Consider the following 24,226-nt stretch of genomic DNA (forward strand, 5'->3'; position numbering starts at 1 on the left):
CTGCCGGTTGTCAACTTCAACAAAATCGGAAATGCCGCTTACGCGAAAGAAAAGACTGCGTAGCCGCAGTTTCGTAAATTTATCCTATTCGTGCACATATATTAGCCTTCTAGCTCAATCTGATCTGGTATCGTAATACCAAATACACCATGTGTTCATACTGAATGTCGGATATCTACGTATACCAATATAGAAATGATTAGATATACATTGTATTATACATGAAATAAACAATAATGTTATAAACTTGGTCTATCATAGCTAGACTTCATGTCGGCATATTTATTTATTTTTTACTCATTATTTATTCAATTATTTTTTTTATCATGCTGGTGACAGGTTTGTAAGTATGAAGTGTATTGCACTGTTTCTTTTGTCTAGCTTTTATTTGACAGTCAACCTTTTTTATGGTTCCATCTTTTTCTTACACTTTATGTACATGTACCTCTAGATCTGTGACATGTGTTTTATTTAACTCTTTATGTTTGGAAGATTAATGATTTCAGATAAATCGTCTTCTGAAATTTTAGAATAACTTGGGGTACTTTACAACTTGTTAACAAGCAAAATTGAACTCAGAGAAGAAAACTGTTTTGAAATATGTAGATTGATATCTGGTGGCTGTCAGATAAAATTTTTTTTTTCTTTGAAGAAAAAATAAGTTTTTTTTCCATTGGCTGCGCCAATATTTATTGTTATGTCGTAGTAAGGGCAATGCTGAACGTAACATTAAAAACGGCAGCCTCTGTTTGATTTTGTCCAAATTTTGACTTACATGAGGTTATAAACTATTACCAACTATATATAGATAGCTAAGTAAATGATGATTATCAACTGATATCAAAACAGTATTTAATAAAAAAGTTTCACATTGCTGATGGAATTGTTAACATATACATGTATGTAGTAAAGTTTATGTATGTTATCTGTTAGAAAATGTCAGTCATGTTTTTTTTATCATAAAACTTGTTCTACATCCGAGTAAACTACAATACTTTATGTACTATAACAATTAAACGTCATGACCAGTTTGAGCACAGACTTGGTTCATGGTTAGAATTATCCTATGATAATGTAACTCCTGCACGGTTGTAGATAAAGTTATCAAATGCGAGACAAAAGAACGCCCAGGTCGGATACAACAACAAGCGAAATTCATATGTCCGAGAAGGCTAAGTAGCTCACGCTTGGTACAGGACTTTCTGCACTTGAAAGAATCCACTATTTACAAAATACCATGTATTTGCATTATGTAACTATTCAAGTAATTCCAAATTTGAACTGGATTCGTTTTTATTAGATCTTTGTCATGTAACTAAATAAAGGATGAAAAGCTAGTAGATTCCTCAGGTGTATCTAGGGGACTTTTTTAGAATAAAGAAGATTTATCCACAAAGTCTTAAACATTTCCATGTTAAATTCATTTATATCAACTTTTAATTTTTGAAATACCACCTTCAAACTCCATCATTTCAAATTTCACAAGTCTTGAATGAATCAGAAGATGCCTACTCTTCTTGAACATATAGTCCTATTTTCATTGCAGTTCATCATTTGGTTTATCTTCTTCTTGTGCAGTTTAAGTTATGGTTTGGTTTATCTTCTTCTTGTGCAGTTTAAGTTATGGTTTGGTTTATCTTCTTGTGCAGTTTAAGTTATGGTTTGGTTTATCTTCTTGTGCAGTTTAAGTTATGGTTTGGTTTATCTTCTTGTGCAGTTTAAGTTATGGTTTGGTTTATCTTCTTGTGCAGTTTAAGTTATGGTTTGGTTTATCTTCTTCTTGTGCAGTTTAAGTTATGGTTTGGTTTATCTTCTTCTTGTGCAGTTTAAGTTATGGTTTGGTTTATCTTCTTCTTGTGCAGTTTAAGTTATGGTTTGGTTTATCTTCTTGTGCAGTTTAAGTTATGGTTTGGTTTATCTTCTTCTTGTGCAGTTTAAGTTATGGTTTGGTTTATCTTCTTCTTGTGCAGTTTAAGTTATGGTTTGGTTTATCTTCTTGTGCAGTTTAAGTTATGGTTTGGTTTATCTTCTTCTTGTGCAGTTTAAGTTATGGTTTGGTTTATCTTCTTGTGCAGTTTAAGTTATGGTTTGGTTTATCTTCTTCATGTGCAGTTTAAGTTATGGTTTGGTTTATCTTCTTCTTGTGCAGTTTAAGTTATGGTTTGGTTTATCTTCTTGTGCAGTTTAAGTTATGGTTTGGTTTATCTTCTTGTGCAGTTTAAGTTATGGTTTGGTTTATCTTCTTCATGTGCAGTTTAAGTTATGGTTTGGTTTATCTTCTTGTGCAGTTTAAGTTATGGTTTGGTTTATCTTCTTCTTGTGCAGTTTAAGTTATGGTTTGGTTTATCTTCTTCTTGTGCAGTTTAAGTTATGGTTTGGTTTATCTTCTTGTGCAGTTTAAGTTATGGTTTGGTTTATCTTCTTGTGCAGTTTAAGTTATGGTTTGGTTTATCTTCTTGTGCAGTTTAAGTTATGGTTTGGTTTATCTTCTTGTGCAGTTTAAGTTATGGTTTGGTTTATCTTCTTGTGCAGTTTAAGTTATGGTTTGGTTTATCTTCTTGTGCAGTTTAAGTTATGGTTTGGTTTATCTTCTTCTTGTGCAGTTTAAGTTATGGTTTGGTTTATCTTCTTCTTGTGCAGTTTAAGTTATGGTTTGGTTTATCTTCTTCTTGTGCAGTTTAAGTTATGGTTTGGTTTATCTTCTTCTTGTGCAGTTTAAGTTATGGTTTGGTTTATCTTCTTGTGCAGTTTAAGTTATGGTTTGGTTTATCTTCTTGTGCAGTTTAAGTTATGGTTTGGTTTATCTTCTTGTGCAGTTTAAGTTATGGTTTGGTTTATCTTCTTCTTGTGCAGTTTAAGTTATGGTTTGGTTTATCTTCTTGTGCAGTTTAAGTTATGGTTTGGTTTATCTTCTTGTGCAGTTTAAGTTATGGTTTGGTTTATCTTCTTCTTGTGCAGTTTAAGTTATGGTTTGGTTTATGCAGTTTAAGTTATGGTTTGGTTTATCTTCATGTGCAGTTTAAGTTATGGTTTGGTTTATCTTCTTGTGCAGTTTAAGTTATGGTTTGGTTTATCTTCTTGTGCAGTTTAAGTTATGGTTTGGTTTATCTTCTTGTGCAGTTTGTTATGGTTTGGTTTATCTTCTTCTTGTGCAGTTTAAGTTATGGTTTGGTTTATCTTCTTCTTGTGCAGTTTAAGTTTTGGTTTGGTTTATCTTCTTCTTGTGCAGTTTAAGTTATGGTTTGGTTTATCTTCTTCTTGTGCAGTTTAAGTTATGGTTTGGTTTATCTTCTTCTGCAGTTTAAGTTATGGTTTGGTTTATCTTCTTGTGCAGTTTAAGTTATGGTTTGGTTTATCTTCTTCTTGTGCAGTTTAAGTTATGGTTTGGTTTATCTTCTTCTTGTGCAGTTTAAGTTATGGTTTGGTTTATCTTCTTGTGCAGTTTAAGTTATGGTTTGGTTTATCTTCTTGTGCAGTTTAAGTTATGGTTTGGTTTATCTTCTTGTGCAGTTTAAGTTATGGTTTGGTTTATCTTCTTCATGTGCAGTTTAAGTTATGGTTTGGTTTATCTTCATGTGCAGTTTAAGTTATGGTTTGGTTTATCTTCTTCTTGTGCAGTTTAAGTTATGGTTTGGTTTATCTTCTTCTTGTGCAGTTTAAGTTATGGTTTGGTTTATCTTCTTGTGCAGTTTAAGTTATGGTTTGGTTTATCTTCTTGTGCAGTTTAAGTTATGGTTTGGTTTATCTTCTTGTGCAGTTTAAGTTATGGTTTGGTTTATCTTCTTCATGTGCAGTTTAAGTTATGGTTTGGTTTATCTTCTTCTTGTGCAGTTTAAGTTATGGTTTGGTTTATCTTCTTCTTGTGCAGTTTAAGTTATGGTTTGGTTTATCTTCATGTGCAGTTTAAGTTATGGTTTGGTTTATCTTCTTCTTGTGCAGTTTAAGTTATGGTTTGGTTTATCTTCTTGTGCAGTTTAAGTTATGGTTTGGTTTATCTTCTTGTGCAGTTGTGCAGTTTAAGTTATGGTTTGGTTTATCTTCTTCTTGTGCAGTTTAAGTTATGGTTTGGTTTATCTTCTTCTGCAGTTTAAGTTATGGTTTGGTTTATCTTCTTGTGCAGTTTAAGTTATGGTTTGGTTTATCTTCTTGTGCAATTTAAGTTATGGTTTGGTTTATCTTCTTGTGCAGTTTAAGTTATGGTTTGGTTTATCTTCTTGTGCAGTTTAAGTTATGGTTTGGTTTAGTTTCTCCTTCTTCAGTTGGGACATGTACATACCCGTTTGATTGTGATTGATCTCACCAATCAATAACTGCATCAGACTTGCCTCTACAATTTAAATTAAGTCTGTTATATTGGAAATGCTGCACTACATTTCTTCTTTCAGTTTGATATTGACTGCTTCAGTAATAGGTAAATGGAGACAACAGACAAGTGTTCATTGTCGCCATCATCAACTGGTCCAATTTTCGTGATTTTTGCTGTTTGATGGTATTTATTAGTGTATTTTATAGTGTCCAACTCTCTTTTTGAGAATATTCCATTCCTTTGATTTGACCTTGACTTACACGAAGCAGAAGATGCCAGCTGGAACATTAAGGAGATTTGCTTTCTTTGTGTAAGTCTTTCAGACATTTAACTTCCTTTGACCAATATCCTACTGAACTCATAGTTTTGTTTTCATGACAGTACATTTTTCTTTTTTTTTTCTTTTATTTTTGAGAGAATATTTTACCAATGCTGTAACAGAAAGTACATAAAAATAGTTTTGTATTTTGACAACAAGAAACAAATTGCTGAGATGATGAAATATTTTATTCTTTAAATACATACTGTATAAATTGAAGGTGTTTGATATATTCCAGTACTGAGCATCGTATTGACATATGAAGGATATTTTTGTTTATCAATGAAACTTCTGAATACATGTATACATACACTTCACAACAAATTAAATCAAAACTTGTAACAAATATTGTGGATGTATTTAGTTTGGTGAAAACAAATTTTACCCCATTTTCACATCTTGTGAAATTAGCACAATGATAAATTCGACTTTCTTCATCAGAGGCACACAGAAATTGCAGAGGAACAGTTATAGTTTAGTACAATACTTCTAGTGTAAAAAGTGGGTAACAAGATTACCCTGAAATATGTACATTTACAGATACATCATTATAATGAACAATGCATACCACTTTAAACTGTCCAGTCCGTAAGTTAATTAAATCCCTAATTATATAAATATTATCGACTGAAATTTCCTGCCCAGCAGAAATGATAGCGGTAGTACAATGGTGATTGGTTAATCATGTTGCCTGTCTTACAGGTATCAAATCTGTGTTGTCTCTCCTTCAGAGGTCAACTCTGTTGTCCCTTCCCATGGGTCAACTCTGTGGCATCCCTCCTCCAGGAGTCAACTCTGTTGTCATCCTTCCTTTGGGGTCAACTCTGTGCTGCCCCTCCTCCAGGGGTCAACTCTATGTTGTCTCTCCCTTTGTGTTGTCTCTCCTCCAGGGGTCAATTCTGTGTTGTCTCTCCTTCAGAGGGCAACTCTGTGTCGTCCCCCTTCTTCTTGGGTACAACTCTGCATTGTCCCTCCTCTGTGGTACAACTCTGTGTCATCCTTCCTTCGGAGTCAACTCTTTGTTGTCCCCCCTCCTGGGATCAACTCTGTGTCATCCTTCCTTCGGAGTCAACTCTTTGTTGTCCCCCCTCCTGGGATCAACTCTGTGTCATCCTTCCTTCGGAGTCCCCCTCCTGGGATCAACTCTGTGTCATCCTTCCTTCGGAGTCAACTCTTTGTTGTCCCCCCTCCTGGGATCAACTCTGTGTCATCCTTCCTTCGGAGTCAACTCTTTGTTGTCCCCCCTCCTGGGATCAACTCTGTGTCATCCTTCCTTCGGAGTCAACTCTTTGTTGTCCCCCCTCCTGGGATCAACTCTGTGGCTTTATTAGAGGCATATACCACTGAAATGATAGAAGGTTTCTAAAGAACATCTGATAAAACTTACATTTAGGTTTAATATAAGTACATGAATTGCAATTATAAATAAAAAGCAATAAATTCTAAAATGAAAATAAATTTCAAATCTTATCATGTACAGAATAGTGTAAATAATTATCAAACGACTCGAGATTTACGTGTATTTATATATGTAAGTCCATCTTGTAGTAATTAAAAAATAAAATTGTTGTCAATCACTATACATTAACACATACACCATTGACATTCAATGTGGGCACATCCAATCAATTTCCACACAAAAAGTTGTGTCTGATACGATATTCTAAACAATAGCAGCTATGGCTTGGATAATAGGTAAATGTCATTTCTTTTCTTCTTCAAAATCGTCGGGCTTAGAAACATCCACCAAATGTCATGCTTCTTGGAATTTTGGTAAGAAATCTATTACAGGTTTTGACAATTTGACCCCTGTGACCTTGAATAATTATACTTCATGGTCATTTCTTTTTAGCAAATTTTGTCGTGCTTCATCCAAGAGACCTGCCAGCCAAAGTATTATCCTTCTTGGTTGTTTGTTAGTCTGAAGAAGTTGTTTAAAGGTTTTAACTAATCTGACCCCTGTGACCTTGAATATAGTTCTTTTAAGATCTTTTCTTTTCACAACCTTTGTTGGGTTTTATCCTAGCAACCTGTCAGCCACATACCATGCGTCTGCAAATTTTAGCTAGTCAGAAGAAGTTGTCTTAATGTTTAAGCAAATATTACCCCTCTGACCTTGAAGAAGGGTCAAGGTCATTTATTTTTGCAGGCTTTGTTCAGCATCATTCTAAGAACACTAACTTAAGAAATTATCATCATGCTTCTGCATCCTGCACCTTTTGGTTAGTTAGAAAAAAGTTGTTTAAATGTTTTAATTAATTTGACTCCTGTGACCTTAAGTAAGGGTCAAGGTAATTTTTTTTTTTTTGCAAACTTTATTGTCTTCATCCCAGCAACCACAAGCCAGATACCATGACATTTGGTAAGCTGGGTATTGGGAAGCATAAGCTAAACTGGCCATGTTTAATAATCATAAAACACCTATGATAGGAAGCGAGTGTTAGAAACCGCAGTATGATGAGTCCAGGGTAGAGGAACTATAGAGGTTGACATATGACATCTTTTTCAGTAAGTGAATAGATTACATAATCATCAGCATAAACTTTATTTCATAAAAAACTGGTTAAGTGCATTATATAAACTAATATCATTCACTCCTGATGGATTAAAGTGAATGGTGGATCTAAACTTTGGCACACCAACACGTTTGAGCAGGTGAACCCATACCCATACATGTACAGTACAACCTAGAAAATAAGTAAAATGTAAGTATACATGTACTACTTCATCACATACATCTATACAAACTTGTTCTTACCTCTGGTCCCATGCCTGCTGTGTCACGACCCTCGGTGTTGAAAGGTGGCTTCAAATATCCTCTGAGAAGTATAAGGTATTTCATGTCATATATATAAATATGTATATATACATAAATATTAGAATAATATATAGAATTAATGAATTGCCTAGAAACAATTTCTACGCAATTTATTGAGCATCATGAAGATTCAGGAATGAAAGTGCTAATGCTTACTTCGACGTGTTGTTTTAAGTTATTCTTATACATTTCATCGAACACTGAGAATTCAACTTTTATATTTGAATATGTATATATAATTCTCATCCTCAAAGAAGACTTTTGTGTAAAAGTTTAGTTATTTAAACAATATTTTTTATTCAATATTCAACAATTTAACACATACATCTAATCACACTATAATCATTTTATCTTTCAAAGGGAGTTAACTCTGACACTAAACAATATTTAAACACTGGTATACACTGTAATAAGTTATTGCCATATTCCTTTAACCTACCTAAAATGTTTTTTCACCATGTCATGAAAAGTAGGGATGCACTCCTGAAAACAGAAGACAGTAAGACAAGTTACATGTGTAGCTCATATTACCACTCAGAGTTGGTTCTCACTAAGGAAAATTATCTTCCCTTGCCAAGATATGACAAATTAAGAAGGAGACCATCTGGAAGTCTCAATCGGTTAGGATAAAACTGGCGAAAACTGGCATGAAATTTGGACTGAATAGACCAGTTTGACCCTCACATGGAAATAACTGCCAATGAAAAATGAGTATCAAGAGAGTGGAGTACGCTAATCAATGACCCGAAATAAACACGCCCACTTCCTTGTCTGAAACTAAACAAAGCAAACACACTGGGCAATGGCTGTAATTATGAATTTTGAAATACAAAATTATCTTTTCATTGTTGCAGAAAACATATCTACAGATATTTCAGTAAAATAATGAAGGAATTTGTAGGCTGAACATTAATAGTCCTATTAATGATAATCACTTATGCGATTTTTGTACATTCTTTGATAGTTTGAAATATTTACTCATATTTCCCAACCTTTTGTTAAGATAAAATAGTTATGATAAGGAAACTTTAGGTGCTGAAATGTCAGCCGTACCAATAGAACAACCATATTTTATCATAATGAAGTTTTAAAATTGTCAGTGTATGATTGAGTATAAATGTTAAGTTTTTACCAATGGGGGACTGTGGTGCTGACAAACATATGTAAACCATCGCAGTCCAGCTGCCACATGTGTTATTTCGTCTGTGTAGATTACTTTTAAAACGTCCACTGATTTCACGTCCTTCTGAGTGGCAAATTTAGCCAGTGTCTTAGGCTGAACATCCAGTCCACTGAAGAAAAAAAATCAATAAGAAAATCCCAACATGTGAACATAATCCAAACTCCAGCTTAATAAAACTAGGGCAAAGTATGAACAAAAGAAAGGTTTACACAGCGTTATAGAGTTACTTACAGGGTTAAAAAGTTAATTCCTCAGACCCCTGGGGGTGTGTGTGTGTTTGGGGGGAGGGGGGGGCTGTATAGTTCACAATTTTGATCCATGAATGATTCTGCAAAATTTTATTGAAATCTGTTCAGTGTTTTTTTAGGAAGTTATCGAAAATGCACGACACACACAACAGTGTATGGAAGGCTTGTCTCAGGTGACCTAAAATATATACAGACTGATGATATTGAAGACTTTGTGTTTATATCTGTTTAGCTATAAGCAGGAGCATGTTATGTATGTTTCTTTCACATTTTCCAGTTTTTCAATTTTCATTTTCTCTAAAGGAAGTGGATTAGTCAAGTACAATGTTAACACAACCTTACCGAGCTTCATGTACCATATGAACTATAGCAAGTCTAGCTAGCAGAGAGTCCCTTGTCTCAGTGGCTGATTCCCAGAGCCCTGTAAACACAATCCGTGCACTGTGTTATTCATTTCATCTCCTCGGAATCTCAATAGGGGACTGCAAACTCAAAGTGTAATCATAGACCTCCATATGGAAAGTTTACATATTTAATCTACAAATGAGAAAACCTGGGCCAATATTCATGAAACCGTTCTCATGCTCAAGAATAGATTTTTATAATTCACCTAAATCATATAAAATAACACAAATGTTAAATATAAACAATGAACGTAATTTTAACTTGAAGTCCTTTCAAATTTCTTACTAAATCTTTGGCAAAATAAGTCTTATTTATTAAATTTTAATTTAAATAAGACATAAGGCTTGAGCACAAAATTCATTGTTGAGCATGAGAATGGTTTCATGAATACGGGCACGGTTCTTGATAGATGTGGACATTCAATTACAATTTTTGAAATGATGAACATTTTAGAGGATTCATTGATCATTAAGACTAGGAATGGTGCTCCATGTATGAATGTCATCTCACAGATCTGTACGTCTGTGGCTGTGTACAGTAGGGTGGTCTTAAATGCACTAATTGTTTGATTATATTGATTTATTTCTGACAAACCTTACCATTATGTACAGTTAAGGCACCAAAATGGCTGTTCAGATCTTTCAGTCTGTTTGACAGTAACAGGAAATGCTGCAAAAATATAATGTGAATCTAGATCATTTGGATTCTTGACAATATTGAATACTATCTTTTGTCCTCAAAATCAAATTAGAGATATATACTTTGGTTCTATTTATTGGAAAAGATTGACACGTTGCAGTATTTTCAAACAACTGTAAAAATTTGTTTATGATTTTTTCTAATTTTCTTTAAAAGCTAGCTGGCAATTTGCATCTGATATATGTAAGGGCAAACAATTCATTAAAAAATATTTATCAGTAGAAATAAATTTTATGGAAAATGATAAAAGGTGAAAAAAAAACCACAAAAGAAAACATGGAAAAAGGAACCAAATAGAATTATTTCACAAGTACTTACATAAACCATCACCCCGAAAAGTTGATGTAGTACAAGTTAAAGGTTAAATCAAGTGGAGATTCTGGACTTTATTTATTATCATCTATAATTACAAACCTTTGCTTCATCACAGGCAACCTGAATAAAGTCATCAAAAAATGCTTTAGGTAGTTGTAGAACATCTGTGGTGTGGTCAGTCACCACGTCACTGGGCCAACATGGGAAACGTGCCACAATATCCCAGGACAGGTCAATGGCCCACTGTTCTATGTTAGCCAGAGAGTGAAGGTTGGCTATACGACTGCTCTGAAAAGTATAAAGTCAAGTTAACAAAAATTTCTCATTTACATGTTTTGTCTTGTACAAATTGGATTTCATCATCATTGAGATGGAACAAATTAGCATAAATGTTTTTTAACTGGAATATAAACATTTGTTTGAAGTCATCGGATATAATTTCACATAAAACTAAGTTTACTATCATAATCACATTGTATATCAAGATGATGTAAAATTTGTGATAAAGTTTATCTCCGTAACATAAAATATCTGTGTTTTTTTATGAATATAATCTGAACATTTGTTATAATTCCAATTATCATATCATTTTAATTAATTAAAGCTGAACATTTTTACACAAATGGGTAATTATCTATGTATCTGCTAATATTTTCATATCATAACAAACACCTTAGTGAATGGTAAAATATAACTTTTTTAGAAACAGAAGACTATTGTCAAATCCTCTTATCAATATACAGCTATTTCATCTATCCTCTAAACATTACACAGAACTTCTCGTTATTTTTCAAATTCACAAAAAATAAACTACAAGTAATATATTGTTTTCATGAGTTATCAAGAAAAGCTGAAATTTATGTACCAACCTGTGTTGCTCCCTTTCCACGCTTGTTCTCCTTTCCAGGAGCTACTATGCTGAGCTGAGGATCACGAGAAGGTTGATCAGGTGGAGAATTATTACCTATCCCAGTTATCTTCCCTGATCTCCAGAGCTCTCCTATTTCCAAAGTGAGTCTAGCCTGTGGTAGCAAACATCAAAATCTTTATCAACTGTCTGTATTTAAATGACAATATAACAATCCAATGGCTCTTCTCTTACTGAACACATCATTATCTGCTCACATGACTATGTCACAGCAAAACTGAAGTCTAAAGGCTCCAGGTTAGTCATGTGATCCTTATTCTTGATTTCAGTAAAATTAATTGAACTAAGAAGGTACTAGAACCATTAATAAAATCAGACAATATTTTTCTGTTTATCAAAGATGTTGATGGTGTTAACACTTCTGGAACAATGTTCAGGGAGTGTATACATTGTATTCCAAGGATACAAAAAGGAAGTACATTAGAGTGTGATGTTTCTATGACTACACTGTCACCTTCTTCTTATATCACAACCAGTAGAAGATTAGAGTGTGATGTTTCTATGACTACACAGTCACCTTCTTCTTATATCACAACCAGTAGAAGATTAGAGTGTGATGTTTCTATGACTACACAGTCACCTTCTTCTTATAACGCAACCAGTAGAAGATTAGAGTGTGACGTAACCTTCACCTTATAACACAACCAGTAGAAGATTAGAGTGTGATGTTTCTATGACTACACGGTCACCTTTATCTTATAACACAACCAGTAGAAGATTAGAGTGTGACGTTTTGATGACTACACGGTCACCTTCATCTTATAACACAACCAGTAGAAGATTAGAGTGTGATGTTTCTATGACTACACAGTCACCTTCTTCTTATAACACAACCAGTAGAAGATTAGAGTGTGACATTTCTATGACTACACAGTCACCTTCTTCTTATAACGCAACCAGTAGAAGATTAGAGTGTGACATTTCTATGACTACACAGTCACCTTCTTCTTATAACTCAACCAGTAGAAGATTAGAGTGTGACGTTTCTATGACTACACAGTCACCTTCTTCTTATAACACAACCGGTAGAAGATTAGAGTGTGACGTTTTGATGACTACACGGCCCCCTTCATCTTATAACACAATCAGTAGAAGATTAGAGTGTGATGTTTCTATGACTACACAGTCACCTTCATCAGACAAATGACCAGTGTGAAGCATACTACCACTAATGTATATAGTGTACGAGATGGTAAGGGATCAATAGCACAGCAGGTCCGTACTAAACAGAGACGAGGGGTCCCACAGACTCTCACGTATCTATGATAAAGTGTAAAAACAAAACATAGACTAATTAGCTATTATATATATATACCATCTTGTGTTTTTTCGGTCTATAATCTGTTTACCATCTCATCACACTATTTTCAACCTTAGCATACATAGGATTAGAGTACCGCTGCAAAAAATTCTTACCATCTCATACACTATGTACGTCAGTGCTAGTACGCTCCACACTGGTCATTTGTCTGATGAAGGTTACCGTGTAGATCTCGTACACTAAGTATGTCAGTACTAGTACGCTTCACACTGGTCATTTGTCTGATGAAGGTTACCGTGTAGATCTCGTACACTACGTACGTCAGTACTAGTACACTTCACACTGGTCATTTGTCTGATGACGATGACTGTGTAGATCTCGTACACTAAGTACGTCAGTACTAGTACACTCCACACTGGTCATTTGTCTGATGACGATGACTGTGTAGATCTCGTACACTAAGTACGTCAGTGCTTGTACACTAAACACTGGTCATTTGTCTGATGACGATGACTGTGTAGATCTCGCACACTACGTACGTCAGTGCTAGTACGCTTCACACTGGTCATTTGTCTGATGAAGATGTTCAGTCATCAAAATATAACATTCTAATTCTGCTGAAGAATGGTTATTTTACCAACATTACTAACCCAAATAAAAACAAAATGTCCTAAAAAGGATCTTTATTTAGTGTAGTCCCTTCCATGACGACAGATTTTACACAGAAAAATCAACTTCACTAAGAGGCAATAGACTCTCTAAGGGAGACAACTGACCTTTTCTTCAGGGTTTGACGTCTGTAGAATTTTAACAGCCCAGTAGGTCAGACTGTTGTCATCCTCCTTTACTGTTATACTATCAGTGGTGACACCAGGATCTAGTAGAAATAAACGAAAATAAAAAATCAATGGAGATTTAAACTTTGGTGGTCAGTTAAATGACTCATTTGTAACACATTAACTAGGCGATCAGAGGTCAATAGGTCACCATTTCTTCTGACACAATCCTTTTATAGATAGTAGTACTACAATGTACTTGCACAAAATACAAAAACAAAAACACTGCAACTCAAACTAACACAAATAAACACGCTACTTACATTTTCCAGTGTTTGCACTACAAATCATCAAAACTGCAGGGAAGCTGTTTCCCAAGGTGAAGAATGTATTAACATTTAAATGAAGGGAAAGTCTTAAATGTCTTCCAATTTGAAATTTCTAAGAAATATTTTAACAATATGTACAGATTTAGGTATGTATACAATTAAGGAAGGAAAAATACAGACCAACTTGTAATGTAGAGATACAGAAATAACACACCTGTAGTTAACTGTTTAGTCTTTATAGGATGTAGGGAGAGATTTCTGTCTGTGTTGATGTACACTTTGCCGTCCACCACCTCCACAGGGTAAGTGTCTTGCTGAAAATGTAAGGCCAACGTAAACATCATATTAGTTTTTCAACTTTATTCACACTTTAATGACAGTAAAAGTAACTTACAAACTATCTTACCAGTTTTGGCTGCTAGAAATTTCCCTTTAATCTAGAATTGGTAGAGAGTTTTCTTAGGTAGCGAGATGTTGCTACTTTACAGGAAAATATTGGGAAGGTTTCATTAACAGAAAATATCTACATGTATATGACAAACTGTATACAAATTATCTTTCTAAATACAAGTACAAACATATATACACACAGCTAAAAGCTATGTATAAGAGGCCCATAGGGCCTGTATTGCTCACCTGGCTTTGCTTGGCTGAAAATGCTTCATTAAAACTAAAGGAAAAGGAATTGTAAATGTTCAAGCACACAATACAAAACAAACTTACTTTCCTATTGGACCCCAACCCTCTATCCTTAGGGGTCAACCAAACCAGTCATACTTCAGACCAAATCTTTCAACAGCATAAGTAGGATTTTAAAGAATTTGTCTCATTTCCAATATTTGACCTTGCCCCTGGGGACCAAGACACATCATTTTTACAAAATTAATTCTCCTTCACCCAAGAATGCTTCAGACCAAATTTGCACAAAATTCAGCCATTCCTAGAGGAGGAGTAGGATTTTAGAGAATTTGCACAATTTCCCCAGTTGGGCGCTGCCTCTCCCTTCCCAAGGGCCGAGATCCACCGTTTATACATAATTTGTTCCCCTAAACCAAAGAATGCTCCAGTCAAAATTGGCGTAATCATTTATGACTAGCAGCGATTAAAAAGTTGATGGAAGGACAAACAACAGACATCACAGTATGTCAATAGCTCATTTCATCCTCCCAGCCAGGTGAGTTTAAATACCAAAAACTGAACAGGACAATGGCAGCAATACAACATGGTTTCACTGAATAATGCTGGCTCTATAGCAAGGTTTTACTGTACACTGATGGCTGTACAACAAGGTTTTACTGTACACTGATGGCTGTACAACAAGGTTTTACTGTACACTGATGGTTGTATAACAAGGTTTTACTGTACTCTGATGGCTGTACAACAAGGTTTTACTGTACACTGATGGCTGTATAACAAGGTTTTACTTTACACTGATTGCTGTACAACAAGGTTTTACTGTACACTGATGGCTGTATAACAAGGTTTTACTGTACACTGATGGCTGTACAACAAGGTTTTACTGTACACTGATGGCTGTATAAGAAGGTTTTACTGTACACTGATGGTTGTATAACAAGGTTTTACTGTACACTGATGGCTGTACAACAAGGTTTTACTGTACACTGATGGCTGTACAACAAGGTTTTACTTTACACTGATTGCTGTACAACAAGGTTTTACTGTACACTGATGGCTGTACAACAAGGTTTTACTGTACACTGATGGCTGTACAACAAGGTTTTACTGTACACTGATGGCTGTACAACAAGGTTTTACTGTACACTGATGGCTGTATAACAAGGTTTTACTGTACACTGATGGTTGTATAACAAGGTTTTACTGTACACTGATGGTTGTATAACAAGGTTTTACTGTACACTGATGGCTGTATAACAAGGTTTGTATTATTTTTCCAGCTGACAAAGGATGAAATTAAACCTCCTGACAACAATCTCTATGACTTAATATATTACATATAGACAAGATTTAGATAGCTTTAGTTCAATCTTACTTACCACCAAACCAGAAGATGATTTGCCAGTCTCTAAATCATAATCGTAGAAATGCCATGGACACAGTACGACCCAACGTCCATCTATGTCTTCAATGTCACCTTCATCAAGAGGACCACCTACTCAAAAAAAAAATGTATTACCGCATTTATCTTACAATAATTCAAATTCATACCCTGCGTAAAGGAGAACAAGAAAATAGCACTGATATACAATTCATTTTATAGGGACTAAATTGTTAGATTTTCATTTCATAACTGATAAAAAGAATTAGAACATTTATATATACTTTCTATTAATTATGATAATTTAAAGTTTCCATAACCATTTTTTGACTAAAAAATAAAAAATAGGAGCGACCCATAATTAAACAAGAAATAATTTATATCATTATCGTTCAGAGAAAGTAAACAATTTCTTTGTGCTTGCAGATAAATTCAAATTTGTTTATTTCCCTCTGTCATGTGTACAGCATGACACAAGAGGCCATTTCACAAAGTAAGAATTGAAACACTGGTGACAAGTTAAGTTTTGGCTAACTTCTTGATTATACATAGTAAGAAATCCTATCAAAAGGGTGAGTTAAAAAGAGGCTCCAAAAGGGCATATGAAGAACTTGGCTATCTCTGATCAAAACAGCTATGGGTGCTAGACAAAACACGAAGTGTCAAAAAGCATTACTTTGAAGCTGATAATCTTTGTAAATTTTTCTCAGAAAGTGCTATAATTTTGTGAGGAGTCTAATTTTAAGTATTACAATGCTTTCTCGAAATCAAATGCTGGGGAAAAATAGCAAAATCTAACCATTTAGTCCCTTTAATAACGTGGCTTAAGGGTGGGCTTATTACAAGACATGTGTAAACAGCCTGATAAATATCACATTTACTTTTTACTTTTAATCAAGTGAAATTACCGCTGAGGTTGTTATTGTTTTTTTTCTTAATTAGCTAACTTTGAGAATTGATTAAACTGAAAAATGCAATGTACATTGTACATAAATTTAAAAACATATCTATAGCACAAACCAATGTCCATTTTTTAGCTTTCACCAAAAGTCCATTTATTTTGCTCCAAAATTTTAGTAAAACTCAAAAAAATTGAACCATCAAAAAAGTAGCATTTGCAGTAAACTTTTTTTTTCTAAATAAATTGAAAAACGCACTTTTTGAATTGATTCAAAAGTGAGAACATAAATTAACAATGATACATACATAATACAAGAGGCCAAAAGGTCCTCCATTGCTAACTTTGACTTGATTTGGCTGAAATTGCATATCAAAAGTAAAGGAAAAGGAATTCTATAACTTTATATCTATTCCCCAGCGGGCTCCACCCTCTGCCCTCAAGGAGTCAGCTTAATCTTTTATACAAAGTCTCCTTCATCCATGCATGCTTCAGGCCACACTTGAACAGAATTCTGACATTTCAATAGAATTTGCTCTATTTAGTGAGCTGAAATCACATGTTTATACAAAATTGATTTCCCTTCAAAATCGCTAGCTAGACCAAATTGGAATAGAATCCTGAAACTCCTACCAAAGAAGAAGGATTTAAAAGGAATTGGCTCTCTTCCCGTTATGGGCCCCACCCCATTTGCCCCTATGGGCCCAAGACTAACAGTTTAATAAATATAAAACTGATTCCCCTTCACCCTCTCAAGATTCAGACCAAATTAGGACAGATTCAAACCCTGACATTCTCAGTGAACAAGGGTTTTAAGAATTTTCTCTATTTACTGTACTGGGCCCCAACCATCCTGCCCCTTGGGGCCCAGACCAACTGTTTATAAAAACTGATTCTCAATGACACAAGGATGCTTCTGAATAAATCAGGACAAAATCCAAAATCTATACAGAAGAAAACAGATTTTGAAGGATTTGCTGAATTTCCCATTTTGGGCACCATCCCTCAAGAACAAGGGTCAGAAATCAATCTTTTAAATTAACTTAGTTTGGCTTCCTTAAAAGATACTTCTGACCACACTGGGGCAAAATCGGTTCAATGGTTCACGACCAGTAGTGATTATTAGAAAAAAGAAGATAGATGCTAGATGCAAGATGACTAACAACAGATGCCGTATCATGGTATAAGCTCACTGGTCCTCCATACACAGAGTGTCAAGTTGAATTCCAGTTTTATTTCTGTGAAGCCTACATAAATTCAGACACAATACCTTGAGAGAACGGGTTTATTTCAGGACAACAAACATTTGCTATATTTCTAAATTCCTATGAAATTGATAACAATAAAGGTGGACTTACACAACCAGTCATGCATTGAGGTATTGATAAGACAGATAGGGTATAACAGTATACATTACCTTCATGAGGACAAGATGCATCTAACACAAAAAACTGTTTTCCATTCTGAACATTTATCAGAACCAAATCATCTCCTTCGTCTGTGTATACACTGAAACAGGTAACACACATATAAACAATTACTTGTTACTTACATTGTATACTTAAAAAGACTCTGAAATTAAAAATCTTATTTACATGTATTTAATGCTGAGGTGTATCATGATACAAAAGATTACATCATTTCCTTGCTGGGTTCAAGGAACAAAGCCTCTATTTAATGGATACCAATATATCACAAGGTTTAAATTTCATGTAATTGTTGGTATTTCGTCAGACTTACCGTCGACATTTCAATGTCTTCAGCTGATCTACATCTCCAAGACACTGCCAGTTGCTTCCCTTTACAACACTCTTCAATGCGTCTACCAAGTCCTTTTCAAATCCTGATTCCATGGTAGTAGTGAATTTTCTTTTCAAAATGATAGAGACTTGACTATTGCCTGTTCTGTTATTCTAGTTTAAATAAACCGGATGATATGACAACCCACTTTTAAACTGTTACTGGTAAGTTAAAGATGTTTAAGTACATTATTTAAATCACTTCACATTGTATAAGGGATGTGTAATACAGAGGGATTAGAAATTGCCTGTATCTTTTGTATTGCTATAAATGAGAAATAAGGCGTGAACACAACATATACCAGCTTCAAAAAATTAGCTTGTCAACAAACTTTACTACTGCTGACCGGTTTCGACCATATCGGGCTCATCTGTTTATTGACAACCTAATTTTTGATGCTGTATACAATTTTAAGTTAAGTCCCTATTTCTCATTAATTGTTCTTATTTTTAGGAGGGTACACCATGCATACGCTTGTGGTTTCCATATTTTGGCAAAAAAAGACTCAACTAAAACGCCGAATATCGCCGAATATTGATTTTGATCTTTGTAATGCTGTAGCGAAGAACAGATCAAGTTCATTAGCCTTGTTGCTTTTACAAAACATTTTTCTACATAAGTACACAACTTATCTTTTCAAAGTAAACAGTTTTTGTACGCTTAATAATTTTCAAATAGATTGTAGTATTAGCTATTGTGACAAACAATTTTTGTTAACTTTTGATATTTGTAAAACAAAACGCATGTTAAAGATATTTACAACCAAAATACTATCCTATACTATACCACTTTCTGTTGGAGAAAATCTTCCGTAACTTGATAACATAGAAAAACCGAGTCATTTTCTGACTGACTCACATAAATTTTGTGATACATTACTTTCATTAATTAGTATCATTTTTGTTACAAAAATGAGCGTCACTTCTCAGATTGTGGACAAAATTACTCAGATTGGTCAAGGCTATGTAAGTCACTACTAATTATATCAGAGACAATCATGTAGATAAGATTAGGTAACCGCAGAAAGAAGAGGGAGCTTCGCAGCTTCATGGCCCTGTGAACCAATTAAAAAACTAACACCTGAGAAGTCACCACAGAGCCTAGTTTCTTATCCCTTGAGCTGTGAATTAAACGGCTCTGGTATAACCAGGGCTGTCGAGTTTGTTTATGACTATAAATCACCATGTGAATTTTTATTTAAACTTTTATGTAATGCCAAGATAATTTTTGTTATGTTCTTATTACCAAATGTACAGAACAAGTACTGTTTACTCGAGACACTGTTGGAGCAAATCCTCTTCTTTGAATTCCTGAAATTAAAATAACATAGTACACACAACTTGTTGCAAATGCCTCAATGTTACAGTTGTAGCATATATATAACTGTAGTTACCATTTACGAATAGAAACTGTGAAAATAACTGCATCAGATTAAACATCTTATATATATTCATATTAGCGACAGTGTTGTAGCACTGACACCATGCATTGCGATGTTCTTTTATTGGCCGGAGTAGGGGTTAAGACCGCGCTTTAATATTAGAACAAGTCCTTGTCAGCCCAGGAGAGGCAAAAGTGGAGAAGGCAAATTGTTTAAGATATAAGTAGGTCTGAAAATTATGTGGCGCTGAATTGAAAACGACATGCAGTAATACATTCGATGGCATGTAATTTAGAGAAATGAAAAGAAAAACACGTGTCGTATACTGATATTAAATAACACTTACCTCGATCAGAGATTTTTCTTAGGCAGTGCCACAGGAACCGGACGTTCTATATGTGAAACATTGCTTTTATATTACTAAAATAGCAGGGGTTGCCTATAGGAAAGCAGTATAATAGCTATATTTCACGTATACAGTCTAGAACGTCTGATTCCTGTGGCATACCCTCTGTGGAATATTTAGCAGACATTTCATAGTTTTGTAGCTCTTTTCTCAAAGGAGGTACAATAGTAACGATCACCCAAGCTTAAGGGATGCGTTCGATGATGACACAATTTATAAAGAATGGAACACAGAAATATTAAATTTAGCTTTTTCTAAACATTGGGTGAACTTAAAGTTCAGTTGAGCTTTCCGTCAGAAATTAATCCCAAGATAAAACATATATTGGCAAACTTAGAAAACATTCTAAAGCTTTCTGACGACTGTGCTCGTACCAGTCGTATGTCGAATCCCAAGCATTTGGTGACAGCAATATAACCGCAAATAAGATTTGTGTAAAGTCGTGTTTTGAAACAAGTCACTTTAGGTAAGCGAGCGATTTTTACGACAATCAACCAGTATGATATTAAACACAACAAAATTATTGAGTCTGGTATAGAGGACTCAAGCACGCCCTGGACCGGAAATAAACTTATCTTATCTTAAAATATCACCATGAAATCATATGATTTTTAAAATACCAGATAAAAAAAAATATATGAAATACCCTTTCAAGAATATTGTTTGCAATGCCCAAGTGATAGAAAAACTTTTGGCAAATTTAAATAAAATAAATCGAAAGGACCAGATAAAATGCATCCAAAACTGTTGAAAGAATTAAGGCAAACTATTAGTTCACCATTAACAGATACATTTAACCACTCACTTGAAAACTTTGAAAGCTACACAGGAATAGAAAGATTCCAACATAATTAGCATACTCAAAAAGGGAGCGAAGTCAGGCCCAGGTAACTACATAGACCAGTCAGTCTAACAAGTAAGAACTCTAGAAGAAAAAAACAGTACTAAGATGTACTAAGCCCAAGACAATTTGGATTTACCACGGGAAGATCAACGCAGCTCCAGCTTCTAACTGTTCTGGAGGACTGGACGGATATTATAGATAGCGGGAGCGAATTAGATGCCATCTACATGGACTTTATGAAGGCATGCGATTAAGTTCCACACAAACGGCTGTTAAACTGGCAGGAGATGGTACAAGTCAGAAAGTAGTAAAACGGATAGAGGACTTTCTAAGTAACAGACTTCAGCGTATTATTGTAAACGGCCAATCATCAAGAACATACCCTGTAATTAGTGGTGTTTCTCAGGGAAGCATTCTTGGGCCAATGGTATTTATAGTATATATCAATGACCTCCCAGAAATAAAGACTTTTCACTGCCGCTATTAGCAGATGATACGAAAATATACAGGCAGATAAAAAGCGACGAAGATGTTAAAACGCTCCAAGAAGACCTGGATAAACTCCATATTTGGTCAATTGAATGGCTTTTAAAATTTCATCCTAACAAATGTAAGGTTATGTCAATAAAAGGTTCTGAAGAAAAGGAAATGTCTCGTGCCTCGACAAGGAGGGGTTAAGATCCACTTGGAAAATGTAGTCCACGAGAAGGATATTGGCGTAACTATCGATGAGGAGTTAAGCACACATACATAATATTGTTAATAAGGCAAATAGTATAATTCCACTAATCAGATCATTTGTTTATCCTGATGAGTCAATATTCGGATTGTTGTACAAAGCCTTTGTTAGACCTCACCTAGAGTATGCAGTACAGGTACAGAGGAGGGCTACCAAGCTAATCCCTGAACTTCAGAACTTATCGAACTAAGAATGCTTGAGGAGATTAAATCTCCCAACAGTTCAATGTCGCAGAATCAGAGGAGATATCATATATACTTTTAACATCTTTTTGATTATAGAGTGACAGAAAACTTTTTTCCAAATGGACACTTCAAGCCGAACAAGGAGTTATTCATAAAAGATTAAACAAAAACATAACAAAACAAAAAAACAAAAACAAAAAAAAAAAACAAAAAAACAAAAAAAAATCGCTGTAACCTGGATATAAGGAAGAATATCTCTAGTCATAGAATAGTAGATATATAGAATAATTTACTACAACATATTATCGATGTAGATAATGTTTACCATTTCGAAGTATTGCTTGATGAACATTGGAAAAATATCTGTTTTAATATTTAATTTTAATGTTGGCATGATTCTTATTTTTGGGACCCTACATAGCTATTGTACTGGAGGATGTACATTTTCTCAGTATATATATATTGTTGATACAGAGGCCTTCAGACTGCATTCACTAATTTGCCTGATAAAAATCCTGATAAATGTATCTCAGAAAGCAGGATAAAGAGTGAAGTAATGGATTAAAGGCCACTGCTATACTGATTATACACATGTATATAACGAGATATATGTCTAATGTACCTACACTGACAGGAAACGTGTTAACATAATCTAACACAACAATCCAACATTTACCAGAGAGAAATGGCAATATAAAAAATACAGGAAAAAATAAAAACAAAAAGGAAAATAAATAGTGACCTTTTTAATCATTAATATATCTGAAATTGAAATTAAACGGCTTTGCAAGGTCTTTGTGACCTGTTTTGATAAGCTCTTTAGCCTCATATAAAACAAAAACAAGTCGGCCAACTGAGGGACACAGCTACTTCCTACATGTATGGCAATAGTCTGTTGGGAGATCTTACCACCAAACTCGACGAAAATGTTGTCAACTAGATACTCAATTATTCCCTGAATATTCACGAAATATGCTTTATTATAGCTTACAACTATATATCTGTATCGTCATTCACCTTTCTTGGAAAAGGAAATTCTCACAACAAGAGTTAAAGATTCAAACAAGGTCCGATATGTAGTATTGCTAGCAATCTGAAACAGACCATGTCTGAAAAGTCAGCGTTTGAATAGACACTTATATGTTACAACTTTGAAACAATATTTCCTTTTCAGTTTTTTAATTAATAAGTATTTTAACACTTGTGATAAAATGCAACTTTTACATCAATATGTCAGATAAAATAGTTTTAAACACACCAACCCACCAAAATATGTTCCTAGCTGACTTTCATGCAAATGATTGACCGTCCGCTGGACCAGTATTGCTGCTTGAACTGCGCCGCAAAATTTGTTGAAATAGGATTAGGTCAGAGAAACACATTGCTTGAGTCAGTTAATTTTGCCAGCTAACCATTATGTCAGTCAGTTATTCAGATTAATTAGCCAGCTATCCAGTCAGTCAATCAGTTAGTAAGGTAATGTTGTTTGTTACATTAAGACATATTGTTGCATTGGTGAGTTGTGTGTTTGAATGACCGGCTTTGTATGTAGACAATAAAAAAATGAATAAGATTCCATAAGTGTCGGAAGTATTTGTAACAGAAAACAATTTACAGTATGGCTCTAACGTGTTTCCATACTACACACAGATACTACCGTCAGTGGTGCCGTGTCCTAAATCTAATCAGCGAGGTACAGATAAGGTAGGTATTATAAGTAGAGCTAAGAAAATATTTAAAGTGACTAAATGGTTAGATGTTTATTTCATAACTGATAAAACACATTATGATATTTAAATATGTGTTGAAAGTTGTGCACTTTAAATTTGTGTTAATCATGATAATTCAAAATTTGGCATGACCATTTCACTAAAAACGTAGAAAAAATAAAATAAAATAGGAGCGACCCAACCCTAATTCATATCATTATCGTTCGGAGAGTGTAAACAATGTCTTTGTGCGTGCATATTTAGAAATCATAACAAAACGGCGGGTTAAAACGAGGTTTCGAAAGGTCACGTGATGAAATCTCCGATCAAAACAGCGATATGTGGTAGACACAACAGTGAGTGTCGACTAGCATAAGATTTAAACTGATAATATTTATCAGTTTCCTCAGAGAGTGCCATAATTTTGTGACTAGTCTTATTTTAAGTATTACAACGCTTTCCCGAAATGAAATGCACGAAAAAAAAGTAACGAAATCTAACCATTTAGTCCCTGTAAACAATCTTTCTAGAACGACATTTAATAACCATTCAGTACACAAAATATCTGTCAATTTGTCCTGAGTTTTATAATTGCCGTCACGACACGAGAGCTGGTTGACACTATTGACAGTATTATGATAGGAATGTACCAGTGCGAGA

At 34.4% G+C, this 24,226-nt stretch overlaps 1 protein-coding gene across 3 annotated transcripts; it reads right to left on the reverse strand.

Moving 5' to 3' along the window:
• Positions 1-5,758: 5,758 nt before the first annotated feature.
• Positions 5,759-20,161, reverse strand: LOC132563134 (uncharacterized protein HI_0077-like). Of its 3 annotated transcripts, none has more exons than XM_060227895.1 (15): positions 20,030-20,161; positions 19,548-19,612; positions 18,243-18,371; positions 17,920-18,011; positions 15,603-15,718; positions 13,802-13,901; positions 13,259-13,359; positions 11,163-11,315; positions 10,393-10,581; positions 9,879-9,948; positions 9,217-9,295; positions 8,576-8,735; positions 7,883-7,926; positions 7,384-7,444; positions 5,759-5,968 (listed from the first exon to the last, which is right to left on the reverse strand). In XM_060227895.1, exons 3-15 carry the CDS (start codon positions 18,353-18,355, stop codon positions 5,936-5,938), a joined length of 1,311 nt encoding a protein of 436 aa, XP_060083878.1. In that variant the 5' UTR covers positions 18,356-18,371; positions 19,548-19,612; positions 20,030-20,161; the 3' UTR covers positions 5,759-5,935. The 3 variants fall into 3 exon arrangements, with proteins under 3 accessions (XP_060083878.1, XP_060083876.1, XP_060083877.1); XM_060227893.1 differs by having other exon boundaries at positions 18,243-18,415; XM_060227894.1 differs by having other exon boundaries at positions 18,243-18,857.
• Positions 20,162-24,226: the final 4,065 nt, after the last annotated feature.

Source organism: Ylistrum balloti, unplaced genomic scaffold (genome assembly GCF_031769215.1).
Source record: "Ylistrum balloti isolate Yb309-2 unplaced genomic scaffold, AGI_CSIRO_Ybal_v1 Utg371604, whole genome shotgun sequence".
Taxonomy (NCBI): domain Eukaryota; kingdom Metazoa; phylum Mollusca; class Bivalvia; order Pectinida; family Pectinidae; genus Ylistrum; species Ylistrum balloti.